Source organism: Mustela putorius, unplaced genomic scaffold, assembly GCF_011764305.1.
Source record: "Mustela putorius furo isolate JIRA1106 unplaced genomic scaffold, ASM1176430v1.1 tig00000145_pilon_pilon_pilon, whole genome shotgun sequence".
Classification (NCBI taxonomy): Eukaryota; Metazoa; Chordata; class Mammalia; order Carnivora; family Mustelidae; genus Mustela; species Mustela putorius.
The window spans coordinates 39374941-39394356 of record NW_025421294.1 but is presented as its reverse complement, the minus strand read 5'-3'; the positions used below and the strand labels follow the sequence as shown (position 1 = coordinate 39394356).

At 46.1% G+C, this 19416-nt stretch overlaps 1 protein-coding gene across 7 annotated transcripts in view; it reads left to right on the top strand.

The window, feature by feature from the left end:
- Positions 1-19416, top strand: part of DOCK2 (dedicator of cytokinesis 2) — a 412101-nt gene that overhangs the window by 341681 nt on the left and 51004 nt on the right. For all 7 annotated transcript variants that reach the window (XR_006605414.1, XM_004737633.3, XM_004737634.3 and 4 more), the window contains exons 31-33: positions 2131-2231; positions 2321-2379; positions 13209-13357. Coding sequence is in view for 6 of the 7 variants with exons in the window: in XM_004737633.3 (XP_004737690.1) it covers positions 2131-2231; positions 2321-2379; positions 13209-13357 (309 nt within the window). In the remaining variant the exon portion in view is untranslated. The remainder of the gene's footprint in view (positions 1-2130; positions 2232-2320; positions 2380-13208; positions 13358-19416) is intronic.

The following is a 19416-nucleotide window of genomic DNA, read 5'->3' as shown; positions in this document are numbered from 1 at the left end:
ATGCCTGGCACAGAGGAGGAGTTCAACAACTATGTATTAATGTAACCTTAGCCAAAGACTGGTCATGGTGTGTAGAAAGAATCCTGAGCCTTCATCAGAAGGCCTGCGTCCAAATCCCAGATCTCCTGTATATATGACAAACTTAGTGACCTTTGGAAACATACTTAACGCCTCCAAACCTCCTTCTCTTCATCTATAAATTGGGACTAGTGATAGCTGCAAAGGTTTGAGAGATGAGAGGGGGGATGAATGGGAGAAGAAGGACCCTGGTAAGAAGGAAGTACTTGGGGATGCCTGGGTGGCTCAGTTGGTTAAGCAGCTGCCTTCGGCTCAGGTCATTATCCCAGCGTCCTGGGATCGAGTCCCACATCGGGCTCCTTCCTCGGCAGGGAGCCTGCTTCTCCCTCTGCCTCTGCCTGCCACTCTGTCTGCCTGTGCTCACTCTCGCTCCTCTCTCTCTGACAAATAAATAAAATCTTTAAAAAGAAAGAAGGAAGTACATGTTTTCTTCTTTCTGACGCTGCAACTACAAGCCCATTTGAAAGGAACACTCTGGGCAGCAATAATGATGTTACCAAGGGTAGAACTGCCCTCTACTTAGTCTCGGCCCTCTGAAATCTCCAGTGGACATCTTGAGTTAAGGATGAAGGTCTTAACGGCAGGTGACTTCTCTAGCTAGCGTTACCCTTCTCTTGTCAGTGTCGAGAGGGGGCTGAAAGTGAATGAGCTTTGTCTAGCAAAGCTCTCTCCTATCTGTTCCTTGTAGGGCCCTAGTAGGGCCTAATAACAGCCATGAGCACCCAAAGGGCCCGGTTGTGCTCTTTGCTTTGGTACCAATGAAATCACTAGATTAATGAAAAGAACAATATGGCTAACAAGTGCTTTTGAGCCCTTACAGAGAATCATGCCCTTTACACATACCATCTCATGCTATCTTTACCACAGTCCTCTGCAGTGGGTTCAACCCCCCCTTTTGTAAAGGGGTTGGCTCACTGAGACCCCATGCCCCAGCTGCTGTAGTTTGTATCAATATCACCATCTCTGCATCTCTTCTTTTGGAGCACTTGCCATGTGGCGAACCCTTTGTTGTCTCTATTTTACCACGAGCCAATAGAGTGGTGTTTAGTATTAACCCTTGCATTAAGCAGCAAGTGATCGTGTAAGCGTTAAAATTACAGTAAGCCTACATAGAAACTAGGCCCTCAGAGGTTCTTGAACTCCAGTGAGCATCAGAATTCTCCAGAGCAGTTGTATACCCCCATATTTCTGGGGTCTGATTCAGTAGGTCTGGGGAGGGTCAGAGAATCTGCTTTACTAACAGGATCCCAGATGATGCTGATGCTGCTGGTCTGGGACCATGCTTAGAAACCATGGAACTCCCTCCCAATCCCATCTTGTTTCATTTATTCTTTTCCAACCCCTCAAAACCCCCATGTTGCCTCTCAGCTTCCTTAATCTCACGAAACAAACTGAGGGTTGCCTGGGGGGATGGGGGTAGGGAGAGGGAGGTTGGGTTATGGACATTGGGGAGGGCATGTGCTATGGTGAGTGCTGTGAAGTGAGTAAACCTGGTGATTCACAGACCTGTACCCCTGGGGCTAATAATACATTATATGTTCATTAAAAAAAAAAGAAAGAAAGAAAGAAAAAAGAAACCACAGAACTAAGGGGAAGGAGAAGGCAAAATAGTCTAAGACGGAATGAGTTGCAGGCTGGTCCCGTGAGCTGTTAGGTAGATTAAGGAGGACTTCCAGAGAGACTGAAAGTCCCTGAAATACATAAGCCTCATCAACCTCTCATTCTACCAGGGCACTTGGCTGGGGTGAGTTGTTTGTCTTTCAAAAAACAAAGTGAAACAGTTTTCTCAAAGCAGCCCTAAAATCCCTGTCCTCGCCCTGTCATCAGAGAGGGGACGTGGTCAGCGCCTGGAGAAATGCAGCCATTGTCCTTGCTTTGGCCAGGATGTCCGTTTCAGAGTCCGTGCCAGCCTGAAAATTGCAGGGCACAGAATTAAGCTGGCTCTGCCCCTGTCTTCTGCCATCTTCATAAATTATTCACATTGCCCAGCATTTAATCTGCTTTCCCACTGCAGACCCTTGCCATGACTGTTCTTTGCTCCTTCATTTACAGCTGTGGAACAACTATTTTCATCTGGCGGTGGCTTTCATCACTCAGGACTCTCTGCAGCTGGAGCAGTTCTCGCACGCCAAATACAACAAAATCCTGAATAAGTAGGTAGCCTGTTCGGGTCTCCCGAAGCGGGGGTTTCATGAGAATCTCTGAGTCCGAGCCTGAAGCAGACATGTGTTGTTTCTCCTAGGTATGGGGACATGAGACGGCTCATTGGCTTCTCCATCCGCGACATGTGGTACAAACTGGGTGAGTAGCACACGCATCCAGACAGGCACATCTGCACACGCCAAGCTCCTTCTTGAAGACCATCTGTTTGTTAGAAGGCCACAGGGGCTTCAGCGGAGGGAGCTTGAAAGAACAGTTGATCACGTGTGTGTCCCGGGTCCTTGATATGTGCCTGATGAGAGGGAGTGCCCGTCCCCATGTCCCATCCCCACGTCCCATCCCCAGACAGCTAGGACTCTGCTTCTGCTTGGTGCCCCTGAGGGCTTAAGAAGTCAAATTGGAATTTACGGAAAGGAGGAAGGGCAGGGCTGCTGTGGGAACTTATGTCCTCACACATCACACGCAAGTTTCCTGTTGGTGGGTGGGCCACTCTGCCTCCAGCTTCTCCAGGGATGTCATCTACAAAACACCCTCCAGCCACCCAGAGGAGAATTGGTTCTGTGGAAGATGAGGGTCTTTTGTGATGCGGTGTGAACTGGCAGGTGGCCCCAGATGCCAGCCCCTGTCTGGACTAGTTGCGGAATCATACACGCACTGTGCGGTCCCTGTGGGAGGAAGGAAGGGGAGATGGGCTCTGGGAGGCGTTGACTGAGCGGCTGAGTCAGCCCTGCTCTACGGGGGTCTTATTTTACCTTCGCATCACCTCCTACAAAACGGAAAAACTCCACCTCCTTTTACTGATCAGGAAACTCCGAGAGGGAAGTGACCTGCTTGAGATCGAGCAGGTGCAAAGCCCAGAGCTTGGTTTGGATCCCTGGAGGACAGGGGCCGCACACCTTGCTCAAGGCCTGAATCCCCCCGGCACACAAATGTGCTGAAAGGATGAATGGGTAACCGGATGGATTGCTGCAGAGTTACAAGTGAGACACAATGGGGTATTTTCATCTCCAGTTTGAGTGCCCTCCTGGACCCTCTGCTGCCAAGTTGCTCTGCCCTGGGCTTGGACGGCAACCCTCTTCTGTGAAGCCACTTACAGGGACTGTGCCTGTTTTGGGAGTTCAAATTAAATGACCTCTCCTGACTCTGCTTCTCACTTCCTCAGCCTTCTTGGTATCTTTCAGTTCCCTTTGGGCTTCCTGGACAGCAGTTTCTTGTCCTTTCTTCCAGCAAGGTCCATTTGCTGCAGGGGCAGCACAGTGGACAGACTCTCCGTCTGGTCCTGTGCTCACTGGCAGCACCTGGCAGCACCAGACTCAGGTTAAAAGCACACACTGGTACACAGGAGGGCTACAGATGGCTTTACAAAATCAAAGGGAGAGCCGGGCAACCAGGCCCAGAACCGACTGCCACAAACCTGCCGTGGGCCTTGCCTTGTCATTTAGAAGCTATGAGGTCCAAGGCAAGGGGATCCAGTGACACTGGGCATAATAGTGCCCAGGGGGCTTATGAGTTTCATAAGAGCAAAATCTGGGAGAGTGAAACCAAGGAGGCCGCGCCCAGGGCAGAATTGTTATCATTGTTTTCACCCTTGTCCTATCAGGGCCGAGTCTACTCTTCCTGTTCTGGCTCTTTCATCATCAACTCCAGGCCTGTATCATTCGTGTGTGAAGGGCAGGAACCAGGCAGGTCATGTCAAAGAGGGGAGGGGCCAGGGCATGTTAAACCCACGGGCATCCACAAAGCAGGGTACCGTCAACATTTGGAGTGGGATGATTCTTTGTTGTGGGGTGCCCTGTACACTCCAGGATATTTGATAGCATCCCTTACCTGTACCCAGAAACCAACAGCATCCTCCCTAGCTGTGACAACCAAGAGAATCTCCAGGCACTGCCAAATGTCCCTGGAGAGGGGGAAAAGGATGTGCAAAACTACTCCTATTGGAAAACCCCTTCTGTGAAGAAATACTGTCTCTGCTCTGTTTTTCTAGAAAAGCCTGCCTTTCTCAGTCTGCCTTTTATGTCTCCACTTTGGATAAGGACAAGGATATGAAAAATATTTTATGTATCATTTACCATTACTCTTCAATAGGAAAAAAACAAAAAAGCCTGATGCGAGTGCAGGCCTAGCTGGTAGGTGGCACACGGCCTTGGGGTCAGGAGTATGGGAAGAAGTAGCTGGGCCTGAACAACGGGAAGCAAACATGCCCCGGCTGGAAGGGGCAGTCTCTGTCCTGACCTGGTCGATTGCTGTCCTGTTAGAATGCAAGGCTGGTGATGTGTCATCTTCCAGTTTTTCTCAAAAGAAGCCAGGAAACATAATTTTTAAATGTATTTCCAATTTCTGAATATTGACAATAACTGATTGGAAGTTTATGAAACATTGAATATGTCCAGATTCGGTTTGCGTAGGAGTTTGCACTCTTTGCTTTACGACAGCAAAGACGAGATACAGCTGGGGTGGGCTTTCTTTCCCACACCTACACCCTAGGCGTTGCCAGGATTGCAGAGCAGGGATCTGAGGTTTGTTTGTCTCTAGATCTTCCACACAGCCTGCTCTTTCCGGAACATCCTTCGTTGCCGTTATTTTGCACACAGAAGATTTTATTTAGATATAGATTATGTTTTGGCAGACGTTCCTGCACTCCCAATTATGCTGATGAATGAAAAGATGTTACCAAATATTCCACCTGCCTAGAATCACAGAACATCAGAGCTGGAAGGGCCCTTTAGAGATCATATTGTCCAGAATTTTTCAAATGTTTATTTTTAGCGGAGAGCCAATAAAAAAAGAATCTCATGCTCAATACTATAAATTGGTTGAAAGCTGAGCTATTCTATTTGAAGTGGGGTGAGGGGCCCAGAGCCCAATATAATGGGTCACCCCTGAGCACCCCATGTAGACCCCTGAGGATTTTCTGGGGAGAAATTTTGAAGCACCTCAGAAAGGTCTAGTCCAACCCACCATTTTACAAGGGAGAAAACAGACACAGAGAAGTGAAGACAGATGTACACAGCCATATACTGCTTAAGAAGCAGATTCAGGACAAGGACCCTGGCCTGAGCATCCGTCTTAAAGCATCACCGAATCCTCCCTGTATGCAAATACTTGTAGGATGAATTAATGCAATAAAAGATGTATTTGTTAGGGTCTGAGGTTGCAAGGAAGATAAACTGACTCTGCCTGCCTTTATCAGAGCAGGTACTTATCAGATGGGCAAGAAGAACAAGGCCAGAACCACTCTAGAATCCATGCCTTTAGCATGTTTCATTCCTGCATCATCCTGCTTAAATATTCAGTCTCCAGAGGACATCATTCTATTGACCTTCCTTGGATGACCACGCCATTGATGGTCCCACTAAGCCTATCTCCACTGAAGGAGGTAGAGTTTCCCAAAGTAAGAGGTTTATGGAGTTATAGAGAGGTCAAGGTCACAGATGTCCGCTGCATGGAACAAGAAGTAAAGGATGGTTTTGCCAAGATGGCCGCCCTCCTGACCCTTTGGCATGGACTTCCAAAAAGAGGAAATTATATCAGCCTAAAGGGATTTTCCTGTTTCTTAGTAGTTGCATTCTCCTTGCCTGTCTCCCTCAGGGATAAGAGAACAAGAGGAGGCAGAGTGAACGGATAATTCCCCATCCCCATGCCATCTTCTGTTCTACAAGATCTTGACATTAGCATCCTTCCTCCTAGTTTGTTAATGAGGTTAACTGCTAATCCAAACCAGGACCAAGCACTGTGTACATTAGAGACGAATGCCGTGGATAATGATAGGTTTTAAAATACAATCCATGAAACATCCAAGACCAAGTGAAACTTAGAAGCCATCTATGGCAGACACAGCTGAGAGCCCACAAAATAGCCATTCTACCCTTCTTCCTGGTTAACTGAATCTGGGTTAATTTTTTTTTTTCCTGATCATAACTTGTTCAGATAGCAATATTTTGTAGCAGGTGATAGCCATGTGACCCATCTCCATCCAAAGAGAATCAGAAAAAACAAAGTTGTTAGGGCTTCAGGAAATCCTTTTTGTCCAATTAAAACCAAAGGGAAAGGGACAAATGCAGTGAGCACAACACATGTTTTGCCCATCGTCCTTCCCCCCCACCTTCCATTCTGGAAAACAATGAGATGCCTAGAGGTACAATAGCCAGTTTGAAGCTATGAAGATAAAAGTTGTACACCAAGGATGGAGGAGTGGCTCTGGACTGACCATCATTTGACTTCTTGTTAAGGCAGAAAGCTAAAGCATAATTTATTCAGTTTAACCATGGTGATCAAATATCTGTTACATCCCTAACTGATATATCATCTCATTCAACCCCCTCCCCATTTTAAAGGTGAGCTCACTGAGGCCCAGAGAGGCATAAGGACATTCAAGGTCAACAACAAATCAGTGGCTCAGCTGAGGTGAAGGAACTTGTCTCCTGATACCAAGTCCAATGTTCTTACTTTGTTTTTTTCAGAACATGCAAATTATTTTCAAAGCGTGTGAAGTAGCAAACTGTTTTTCAAAGACTATGGATAATGAGTAAATCATAATGCATGTTAACCTTTTAAATTTTGTTTTAATGCCCAAAGCAATCAGGGCATCATCACCATGATCGTCAGTATCATCATCATCATCTTCTCATCAGGGAAGATTTGAGCAATCCTATGATTATAAGATAGCTAACTGCAAAGATAATCTCAGGCTTGAAGATTATTCAACATTCCTCAGAGAAAAAGCCTAGACAAGTGTGTGTGTGTTTCTGTGTGTGTGTGTGAGAGAGAGAGAGAGGGTACATGAGGGGAGGGCTTGATAGAGAGAAGGACCACATCTCGTTACCAAGACCAGGCCGCTAAAGGGTTAATGCCATTGTGTTTTTGAATCCTGGGACTATGCCAAATGGAATGTACTTTTCCTGATAGTGTAACATCATAACATTTGATTTCTGCTTGGAGTGAAGCAATGCACATTTTGCCAAAATGACTGCACTTAACCATTCCACATTCACTTAGGTTAACGTCAGGCTGCTGTGTTAACAGTCTTTGTGGGAAAGAAAGACAAATTCTAGTGACTGTCATCCTGGCCTTGTATGTAAGGAGGTCACTCCTGGCAAAACTGTGAGAGCAACTGGGCCTTTACTTTTTCGAGCCTCTACAGAGTACCCACCTGAACACTAAGCTCCGGGGAAGGGTAAGAGCGTTGGGGAAGGATAAGGCATGGTCCCTGCCTTGCCAGGAAGAGCCACCCTCTAGTTCTAAGAGTAGAACTAGAACTACTTCTTTAACATGAAATGTGTGGTGGAGACTCAAGAGTTCAGGCACATGAGAGGTCGATGAGGACAATACGGATGGCTCCACTGGGGTAAATGGCTTTTGAATGAGACCCCAGGCTGGCCCATATCCAGACTGAAAGAAAGACGGGAAAGGACAGGTGTTCTAGGAGAGCAATCAGTCTGCACTCAGCATGGCTTCTTAGGATTGGGAAGAAGCCACCTGTAAGAAAGAGAAAATGGGATTACGGGAACATCCATCCATCCATTTGATCATTGATTCTTTCAGTTAACAACAAATATTGAGCATTGTGGTAGGCCCAATAACATTTCCCCAAAGATGTCCATGTCCTAATCCCTAGGAACTGTGGATCTATTACCTTACTAAGTGGCCTTTTCAGACTTAATTAAGAATCTTGAAGATGGAAAGACTATCCTGGCCTATCCCGGTGGACCCACTGCACCTATAGGGTTCTTAGAAGTGAGTGAAAAGAGGCACGAGGGTCAGAGAGGGATTTGAAGAACATGCACAGCTGGCTTTGAAGGTGAAGGAAGAGACCCTGAGCCAAGGCATGTAGGTGGCCTTCAGACACGACAAAAGGGAAGCACAGAGTTTCTTCCTGAGGCCTTCCAAAAGGAACTCACCCGCTCGCACCTTGGTCTGAGGTCAATGAAACCCATTTCAGACTTACAACCTCCAGGAGTGTAAGATAATAAATTTTGTGCTGCGTTACACCACTAAGTTTATGGTGATTTACAACAGCAACAAGAAGAAACGAATACAAGCACCTTCTACATGACAGGCACTGTGCCTCAGGCCGGGGCTACTAACTGGAGAGCTGTTTCTCTATGGTCAAAGGGCACATATCTGCAGAGCAGAAGCTTGTGGCACCTGGAGGGTCTGCAAAGGACTCCTGACTCCTGAGTGAGCCCAGGATGGCCTAGCTGAGCAAGAGTGGAGAACTTTACTCCAGAGCAGTACTGTCCTATGGGACTGGAATGTGAGCCACCTGTCTAAATGCATATGCTATAATGTCCACAGTCTTTTGAAGGTAAAAAGGAACAGTGAGATTAATATTACACTATCTTTTATTTAACCCTATTTTCCAAAATCTTATCATTTCAACATGTAATCAATACAAAACATTCTTATTTTTTAAAGATTTTTTTTATTTGACTGAGAGAGACAGAGAAAGAGAGAGAGAGAGAGAGAGGAAGCAGAGAGGGAGAAGAAGGAAGGGAGAGAGGGAGAATCAGGCTCCCCATAGGGCAGAGAGACATGGGAGAGACATCCCAGGACCCCGTGATCATGACCCAAACCAAAGGCAAACACTTCACCAACTGAGCCACCCAGGTGACCAAAAGAAAACGTTATTGAGATGTTAGCTTTGTTTTTGATTTCCAGAACTCATTCTTTGAAATCTAGTGGGCTTTTAATAGTCACAGCATATCTCCACTTGGATTAACCTCAAGTGCTCCAAAGATATGTGTGGCTGTACCTTCCATATTTACTACAATGGCAGTGAAGAATGAATAGGTTCTCCTTATGAGGGAGGTGGGGGTAGAGGTCAGTGTGGAAACGGGATCAAGGAGGTGGAGAGGAGAGCATGGTGGCTGGAGGAGGGCACATATGCAGGCCCAAGGAGGAAGGGCAGGGTGTGGCTGAGGAGAAGAGGCAGGCCATGGAGGGAGGGCAGGCCAACAAGAGGAAGCAACGGGGTGTGGAGTAGGAACATCGGACCAAATGGGTCTGCAGAACTTGTTAAAGAAGCCACGGAAGGATTATAAATTGTGGACCAACATGGTCAATTTGGGGCTTTTCAAACAACTTTGAGGACAGATTATAAAATATTTAGATAGGTTAGAGAAGGGTCAGAAAGTTCGTTGAGTGTCCATCATGGGAGAGAAGGTAAATCTGTCCTGACCCTCTCCCCATGACTTCTCTTTCCACTGGAGGTGAACAAATAAACTGACAGGCCTATAAAGTTCCAGGAAAAGCTCCAGGGAGCTCCATGAGTTGGAACATGTCTTTGCATGTTGCTTTCTCCAGAAGCCAGCGGAGGCTGAGCTGACAGGACTCACCATCATCCCCACAATCACCATTAGTACTTCTTGAGCCTTTCTCATGAGCCAGACCCTCCGCAGAGCCCTTTGTTTCTATCCACTCTTCTAAGCTTCTCAACAGTCCTACCAGGCAGGGATTGTTTTTATCTGCATTTTAGAGAGGAGAAGACAGAGGCTCAGGGAAGTTGAACGACAAAGCCACACAGCCATGGAGCAGCGGCCGGGGGACCCGATCCAGCCTGTGGGGGCTCCGTGGTTCTCAAGGCCTGGAAGGGATCTGGATGAGAAGGAGCAAACAGACTCCCTGTCTCGGAGCAGTGCCAGAAGGGAGCTTCTCCAAGCCTGAGTCAGAGCACCCGAGATCTGTGTTCTTTCTTCCCCTTTTGAGCTGAATGAGTGATCTTGCCGGTCAGCCCAGCCTTATTTCAGAGTCCCCGGAAGGATGCGGGACTCTGCAATCCAGGAGGTCCCAACTCATCCTCATCCCTGTTCATTTCAGAGTCGGCGCCCACCTTCAGAGAGCCATATACTCTCGAAAGAGGGCCCCTCTGTCCCCAACAGCCTCCCAAGGTCAGTGACACGTCCCACTCCTCTCAGCAGGCTAGAGGTGATGGTCTCCTTCCTTCCTCCTTCCCTCCCACCTCCCTTCCTCCCTCTTCCTTTTTTGCCAGGTCCTCTTCTTAGTGCCCTCATACCCTTTGCGTTCAGGCTTACAGTCTCCTCCTGAGAGGTGTGATGGAGGAGGCCACGGTACAGATTAGAAACCCAGGCCAGGGGACGCACAGGACTCCTTTCCACCCACACACCGAAGCTCTTCTCTGCACTCTCATTTCCACCAGAGCCTTTCCCAGAGCCTATGTAATTTGGCATTTGGATTCATCCTGCTGGCTTATTGGCACTTTAAAAGCCTTTTCTAATTGGTATCTGTTTTCAGTGAGATCTGGCCACCATTATACGAAAAAAGACCCTCTTACTGATTCCTTGCCTTGCCTTTTTGAATACAGCAGCAGGTGTGTCTCTTGAATGAGGATTTTTTCCCCCAAATGAGTTTGCATTGAATTAGTTACAAATATGTTCTGCATGTGCGCGGGCACACATGCCTATGTATATAAAAACACACACAAATGCACTTTCAGTTTATTTGAGCACAAAATCCAATAAGCTCAAATTCCATTTTTGATGGAAATGAATAAAATTTCTTCCTGGAGCATTGTAAGGGACATTCCGCTCACACTGTATTTAGAGATCAGCATCTTTCTCCATTTTCCCTATTCTTTCAAACATCTCTTCCACTGACTGCAAAGAATGCAGGTCAAAGGTATCTTAGGAAATCCTTGCTCTACAGCATGTCCGCTCTTTATTTTAAAGCGTCTTAAATATATCCTTATCATAGCCAATGTCCTCCAGTATTCTAAAGGCCTTTGTTGCATAAGCAATTTCTCCGTTCCGTGGTGGCTTATCTGACAGTTTCCCATTTACTTTCTACTTATTATTGCACTTGACTTTGAATTTTAAAACCCCACTGTGGGTTTAAAGGATCTTGAAGGACGAAATCAAAACCCTAGATTAGCAATTACTATAAACCTGCTAGAAAGTATCTTTTTTTTTTTTTTTCCTATTTGGGCCAAAGCAAAGGCTTGGAGCTCAAGTGTAATCCAAATGCATCACATAATGAAGCAGATATCCTGGAAAAGTGTCTTTATATTTCACTCAACTCTCTGCCTGACATCACCACTTCATTCTCACTAACTGAAGATAGTCTGAGAATGATGCCTTTTTTATCTGAATTCTGGGGAAATACTTGAACATTAAGCCTCATTTAGGCTAAATGAAAATTCATTTTCTTGCTGCCTTTCCTCTTGGCTCCTTTTCTGAGCCTTAATTGAAAGCAACAGCACCAGGCTGTATACCATGCCACCTAACTTTCTGCACCCCCAGGAGCTCTCTGCCCCCAGGTTAAGATGGCCATGGTTTGTCCTGAAAATGGAGAAAAACCCACAGGGGCTTCTTGGGCTCTGAGACTCAGAAGAAAGAGGCAGCTGCTGATGGATCAGCCAGACATCAGCTTCAATGATAGGCTGTTGTGGATATGCTTGCCCTCATTCCCCGGGAAGTCCCTGCACTCCTAAACACCCTTCTTTTTGCCCCTTCTCTGCCATGCCTCCTGTGTGTCTTCTCAAGAGTCTGCTTAGCTCTGCTCAACAGGGCTGCCCTCAGTGGTCCATTTTGATCTAACATCAGAAGAGCAATAGCTAATACTGTGTCAAGTATGCCACGTGGCCAGGACGGTCCCAGCTTGGGAAAGAAAAATCTGCATATTCATCACAATGACCCATATCAGTAAATACTACTATTCTCTCTTGTTAAGATGAGGACACAGAGGCCCCAAATGGTAAGATCAGCTTATCCAGCATCACAAAGCTAGTTGATGGTGGAGTCCGTCTACAAATTCAGGCCATCTAGCTCCAGGATCTGTGCCCTTAACCACTGGGCTACACTAGCCGTCCCCCTGGGTGATGATTCTTCCAGACTCTGTGCTAAGTAATGCATGGGTGTATTTTCACATGGTCTTCTAAACAAGTGGGTGTTGCTACTGCATCCTTATAAGATCCATATCCAAGTCATTTAGCTAGTGAGTATAGGAGCTAGACAAATTTATTTCTTCATTCAACAGACATTTACTGAACATCTAAATGTCCTATACTCAGTGCCACAGATACAAAGGTGAGAACAGACATTGCCTCACACTCTCATGACATGGGGCAGGCAGACATTTATCATATCTTTCCACAAATGACGCCATCATTGCAAAGTTGGCTGAGAAGACACAACACAAGAAGCCAGTGTAGGGGTTCTGACCTCACTAGGGTTGGGGGGGCATGTGCTGCTGGCTGTTCTCAACAGATCCCCTGGGACACATCCAGGGGAATCCAGGTGACAGTGAAGGTATTGGGGCACAGATAGGAAAAACAAACAAACAAACAAACAATTATTGTCAACAAAGGACCAGTGTGTGCATCGGCCTGGCAGTGGAGGACACAAAGTGAGTCTGCAGCACTGGAAGCAGACCAGCAGAACTAGGATGCCAAGAGCCAGGGGAGGTTCGTGGGAAAGCCTTGCCATCGACTAATCATTCCATTGGCCACACTACTCCCTCAAGGGGAGGGATTCCACTGACCCTGCTATCATAGCAGATTCTTAGCAGCAAATTTTGCTTTTCTTATTTCATGAGACAGTTGAAAAAAGCATGCTCTCCAGTCTCAGAAACATGGTTTGTGATGCGGACAAGCGTGATTTCAAATATCCCTGTGATTTGCCACCCCTAACATATTCCATCAGAGCTCCATTTACCAAGAAGATCACGCAGGTGAAAACCCTTGTAAACAGTGACGTGCTTTACACATACCCGTGTTATTATCCTTAACAACAGCTCGTTCCAGATGATACATGCACCTCCTGCAGGAATTAATATATGTAAAGTGTTCAAAATGTTGCCCGGCTCCAGTAAACCACTGTATAAGTGTTCACTATTATTTCTACTATTCTGCCTCCCTTTTTTTTTTTTTTTTTTTTTTTCCCCAGGCTTGGTCTGAGGAGGATCTGTGCATCATGAAAACTGTTTTATGTGTCCGGATTCCTCTTCTCTTACAGGCCAGAACAAAATCTGCTTCATCCCAGGCATGGTGGGACCTATATTAGAGATGACACTTATCCCCGAGGCTGAGCTCCGGAAAGCCACCATACCAATCTTCTTCGACATGATGCTGTGTGAATATCAAAGGAGTGGGGATTTCAAAAAGGTAAAAAAATGAGGCTGGCAACTCATGGCATCCTCTCTAATCCCTAGACCATTTCCCCATAATGATATCCTCGTTCCATTTGCCTGGGCTTCATTCAGGAGCTTGACGGTAGCATAGAGACATTATTCACGTGCCCAGCATGAGCTGGCAGATCGGATTTGGTCACTATTCTATCATGCTTTCCTGCCCAAGGCCAAGATTAAAATGCATTTTCTTGCTGTGGATCAACTTGGTCCCTTTCTCACTAGTACAAGTTCCCTAATCCCTCCAGGTGTGTCCAAAGAGCCCATCCCTTCCACCTGCCCCCATCTTGGACCCTTGGACCCCAGCTTGGATCTCTGTCCAGCATTTTCTACTCTGGGACAACCTGGAAGATCTACGTTGTCTAGAAAGAGCCGACCTTTCCAGGAGTCATAGTCCTACATGAGTTAAAATCAACAGCGAATGGCATCAGAGACCCGTTGCCCAGGAGAGACCTGTGGGGCTGCCATGGCAATAGGGGACTTTCCCTAGCATGAAGGAAGTGAGCAAATTGCGTGAAGCACAGGTGTCATTGGCCAAATGTTTTCATTGAAAAGCCCTGTCGAGCTTGAAGAACAAAGACCACTTTCTGGGCCCGCTCACTCCTAAACCTTCTGACAGTGAAGTAGGAAGCCATTTCAACAATGGGTTCCTGGCAGTTCAGTAGTTTCCCCATAGTTCAGGAAGGTTACTGTTTAAGTCTTATCAGGTTCCCTCAGATCTTGATCCCCTGTCTTCTTCACCACACCTTCCCACCTGGTTCTACCTTTAAAGGGCTCTTCCTCCTCCTCCCCCAGCATTTCTGCCTCTCATTCTAGACCATCTCCTGCCACCAAACAATTTCTTTAAAACAGATACTTAAAAAGCAGCAGATTCCAAACGGCCTTTCCTTAAAATCCTTACAGATTCTACCCTTTCTCACTTACTAGAACTCTAATCCTCACCCAGTAACCTCCAAACCTTCCTGCTTGCCTACAGGGCCTTCCATACTCTGGCCTTCAGGCAGCCTTTTCAGCTATTATCCCCACCTCTTTTCCTACCTCACCTGTTCTCCCATTATTCCCACAGCTCACCTGAACTGGGATGCCTCAGTCAGCATCCTCCTCTGTGAGTTTCTCCTTCCTGCTACTACTCTGCCCTGTTCACAGACCTGCCTGTCAACACCTAAACTCCTACTGATCTTGCAAAGTCCATTGCAGAACTGGGTCCATTCAGACAACTTTTCCCTCTATTCCTACATCATTTTATCTCTCTGAGGTATGATGATTACATACTGCCTTGCCTTGTACTCATTTCTAAGTATGCTCTGCTTCTTCCTCATCCTTATCTAATAAAAGTGATGATGATGATGGTGATGATGACAGAAGTGGCCGCCATGAACTGGTTGCTTACTATGTGTCAGGCACTCTAAGTACTTTCCTTCTGTTAGTTCATATGATCTTGTTTATGGCAAACCCATGAGGTAGGTAGCATTATCGTGCCCATTTTAAAGATGAAAATATTGAAGCCTAGAGAGGTAAAGTCACTTGCTCAAAGTCATACATCACCAAAAAGGAGGGGCAGAGATTGCAACACAGAGATCACTATGGTCCCCAAATCCTGCTGTGCCTACAGCATTCTCCAGCCCCAGGTACTGTCACAGTAAATGTCAGCAGCATGAAAGAGTGCACACCATCCTCTCCAGCAGTGGTTTTTCAAAATAGGTTCCATGGAGCACTAATCCAAACAGATGCTCTAGGGAAGGGGATTTCGAGGCTGAATACCTTTGAAAGTCACTGCATACGGTAACCCCCTCTTGGAGATTTCTAGTGCACATTAACATAGTCAAAGCACTAAGGCATTCCATTGTAAACAGTATTTACAGTGCTCAATTCTCAAACTTATTTGTGCAAGAAGTATCAATTAGATGTGCCATTCTGCTAATCACTCTGGAAAACATTGTTCTAAGAGGGGAAAGACACTAATGTGGTCTTCAATTTACAATGGTTCAATTTACAATATTTTGATTCTACGATGGTGTGGAGGTGATACACGTTCAGTAAAAGCCTTATTTTGAATTTTGAATTTTGATCTTTTTCTGGGCTGGCTACATGCAGTATATTCTCTCTCGTGATGCTGGGCAGCAGCTGTGAGCCCCAGCTCCTGATGAGCCGCCCGATCATGAGGGTAACGACTGCCATTCTTAGAGTCATTCTATGCTCATACGACCATTCTTTTTCACTTTCAGTATAATGTTCAGTAAATTACATGAGCTAATCAACATATTATTATAAAATAAGTTTTGTATTAGATGACTTTTTTCCCCAAGCATAGCCAATGTAAGTGTCCTGAACACGTTTAAGGTGGGCTGGGCTAAGCTATGATGTTCATTGAGTTACGGATTTTAAATGTATTTTCAACTTAACTATATTTTCAATTTGCAATGGATTTGTCAGGACATAACCCCATTATAAGCCAAGGAAGACCTGTAATTATGTCTGATGATACCAGTGTGAGAGGGTACTCTCCTGTCCAGGGATTAATTAGCAGGAGATCTCTAGTCCCAGAAAGGCTAGTGACCAGCTGTCTCCTCGGCAAAGGGCCTTAAAAGAAATCAGGTTGAAGAGGTCAGAGAGAGGAAGATACCATACCCAACCAGTTGGGATCAAGAGGAACGAAAGGTGAAACCTGGAGAAGATTTTTGAAGACATTGTACAATCTTCTGTCTCTTAAGGGGTAGTGAGGTACATGAGTCTTGGGAACACGTAGAGGGCACACGATGGGAGATGAAGGGAATCATCCTTACCCTCAGGTCAGCACTCCTTCCAGAGGTGTGTGCTCCAGATGGCTCAGAAGATGTCCTGGGAGCAGGTGTGCAAAGGAAACACTCCCAAGTACCTGAGAGTATGCCATACTTAAAAAACAAGCAAACCTGTTAATTCTAGATTATGACCTGACAGTTGGCCAATTCCAGATTATGACCTGACAGTGTTGGTGTCTTCACATGTTTAGTAGACTTCACAGGCTTGCCCAAGTATGATTTTTTTTTTTTTTTTTTTGCCCTGAAGGATTTCCTTATTGTGACATCCCCAATCTACCCACCTGTTCTCCATGAATGGGGGTCATCCTTGGACTTCTCGCTCCAAACTGTGTTCACTGTAATAATGTTCCCCAATTGCTCCTCTTAATTTTTCTCTTATCAAAAGAGACAGGACAATCAGGCTGACTAATGGGGCAGCTTTCCATGAAAAAACCAACTGGTGTGCTTGGTGGGAGCTCAGCTGTGGAATGAGCAGATCTAGGCATGTCTTCTTGGTTCTGGGTATGCAGCTCTGGAAGGTGTCCCAGGAAAGGAGGAAGCCAGTCCACATAAACCCCAACCCGTCCTGATGGCCAAATCTAGAGTGAAGCCTGGAACTGGGTCTGAAATCCAGGAGGCATTGCATGCAAACTAGCATTAAGGAATGATGCCAAAATTATCAACTAAGAACCAGGTGCCTGTAAAATAACAAGCTTCTCTTTCTAAAATTTGAGTTTCTTAAAGGAAATTTAAAAATCAAGAATAAAAGTTAGCAGGACCCTTTCTCCTAGTTCACACAACACCTCCTCACCTGGTACCCAAAATCTTGAGGTTCTCTTGCTGACCCGCATTTGCTCTGGCTCTTCCTTTGATTTCTTTACTTGAAGAGATTCTACTCATCCTTCAGCTGAGGTCTCACATTTTGAGAGAGCCCTTTGTGCTTCCTGATGGATGCAAAGGACAGATTCACTCAAGCAGGATGTCCAAGAACTGGAACTAGGACAGGAAGGGGTTAGACGCTAATGGACTTAAGGAGGGGGTGGGGATGGAGAAAAGGAGGTTCTGGGGCAATCTCTCTTTCTGCTCTGAGTTTCTTTTGCAACCTCATTGCCAGATTGCCCTGTCCTCTCCTCTAGCCCAAATAAGATAGCTGATGCTTTTGACTGATAACATTTATCCCTCGTGAGTACAGCACTTCACCCAAGACCATTGCAGGGGTTTCTGTCCTGTGCCTCAGACTGGGTGTCCCATCCCTTGTACATTCTGCAATTCCCTTGGTGGGGCTATGGACAGGGCAGTTTTGGCAAAAGGAGCCTTGGGTTGCCACACAGTGGCTGGCATGGCCGTACCTGGTCAGGGTGAAATGCATCTTGTCCTGCCTGCATGGGGCTCAGGCACATCACTTATCCCACACTGCGTGATAATCTACTCATAGATCTGACTCTATCATGAGACTGTGATTTCTTTCAGGGTTAAAGCCAGTCTCTCAGTCCTGAACTCCTAGCACCTATCAAATTTCCTGTCATGAATATTGTGGGAACCATGTCAGTATTCCTAGGATGAATGGAGGCCTCTAGACCTGCATTCTGCCACATTCCAGAGGAAAAGCCTTGGCACAGGGAGGAGCATTCCAGTGAACACTTTCATAATGTAGGGTATTGTGGGTAGCTGACCATTGCTTGAATAATCCCCAGAGACTGGGTAGACCAGTTGTCCTCCTGGACAATTCTTCATGGGAGAAGGGGTTCGGGGGTTTCTAGGTGAAGCTGGTGGGAACAAGTAGGAGTCCTAGGGCGCAGAGGCTGAGCAGAGTGGTTACTTATGATACAGATCATAGAAAGGACTGTGGAACAATTAGCCTGAAGGTCTGAGTTGCAGCAAACAATGGTTCCAGAGAAAACCCTCTCTCAAAGATGGAAGAGGTAATAGGACTTGACAGCCTAGAACAGCCACTAGAACACGGCACAAGATCGATAATTGTTTGGTAAATGAATTAACGGACAGAGATATCAGTGCAGCAGATCCCACTGAAACTGAGTCTTGGCATGGAGCAATGTGATGATGGCTTAGAACATGATGTAGAAAAGAACAATCGATTCAATAAGTATATATTGGACACCTACCGTATGGTCTACTTTAGTGTCAGATGGGCTTGCTGCTTCTGGGCTGGTAAATTTGGGAAAGGTATTTAACCTCTTTCAGCCCCAGTGTCTTTATCTGTGAAATGGATATCATAATACCATTATAGGTTCCTAAACCAGAGCTCGACAGGGAATAGGAATGGTCTGAAGCAGGCAGGGACAAGGTGAGAATTAGGAAGCTGTCCGGACTCCCGTTTCACATGACATTATTGTCTCCCCCTCTCCCTCCCGCCACGCCCCAAGTCTGCTTCCATCCACCCCCAGACAACCGGCATTTCATAAACAAAGGAGGCCACAGGCTGACTTACCGGGGCCAGTTCCATCCCTGCTATCTCTCTGCCATCCTGGCCTTTCACACTAACTATCCCCCAGCCCCTCACACAAAGTCAAAGTCAGCACCATACCTTTAAAGAAGAGCTCTTCTTTCCTAAATTTCACACTTGTGCAGGATCTTAGGCAAATAAATCATGAAAATAGCCAAAATGTTTTCAAGAAGTCAGGAGACCCCGCAGAAGCAATGCAGGGAAGGCCTGATACAAATGTGAGGCCTGCGTAAGTCATTGTGTTGGAAGAGAGAGGCCCGCCCAGGAGGGCTGCGCTCCTAGAGTTCACTTCCTTTTCCCTGATAAGGGCTTTTTGAGATTCCTGTTGGGTCTCGGTAGCATTGACTTCTATGAAAGTAGCCTGCAGGTGCCCCTAAAGGAATACCTACCTTTCAGGGGTGGGGAAGAGTCAATACTGTGATGCCGGTGTGGCTGTGGAGGAAAATGGAATTGATTTGGAGAAGGCAGAAGCTCTGTACAGTAGCACAGCATAGTGTATGTTTAGGAGCAAACGCTGGGCCCTTGGGTCTACTCTGGCCAAGTCCATCCATCCTTTGAAACCCAGACCAAGGTTTTGCTTTGCCTCAGTTTCCTTCTTTATAAAATAGGAATGATGATATCCATCCCCCTTGGCTAAAGACTAAGTGAGATTATGCTGCCATTGACAATGACAATGTCAACGATGTCAGGAAAATTGCCAACAATTATTGAGCACTTACTGTGTGCCAAGCACCATGCTAAATCTTTCATGTGTTTTTCCCATTAACTCCTCCCAGCACCACTCTACGCAGGTGC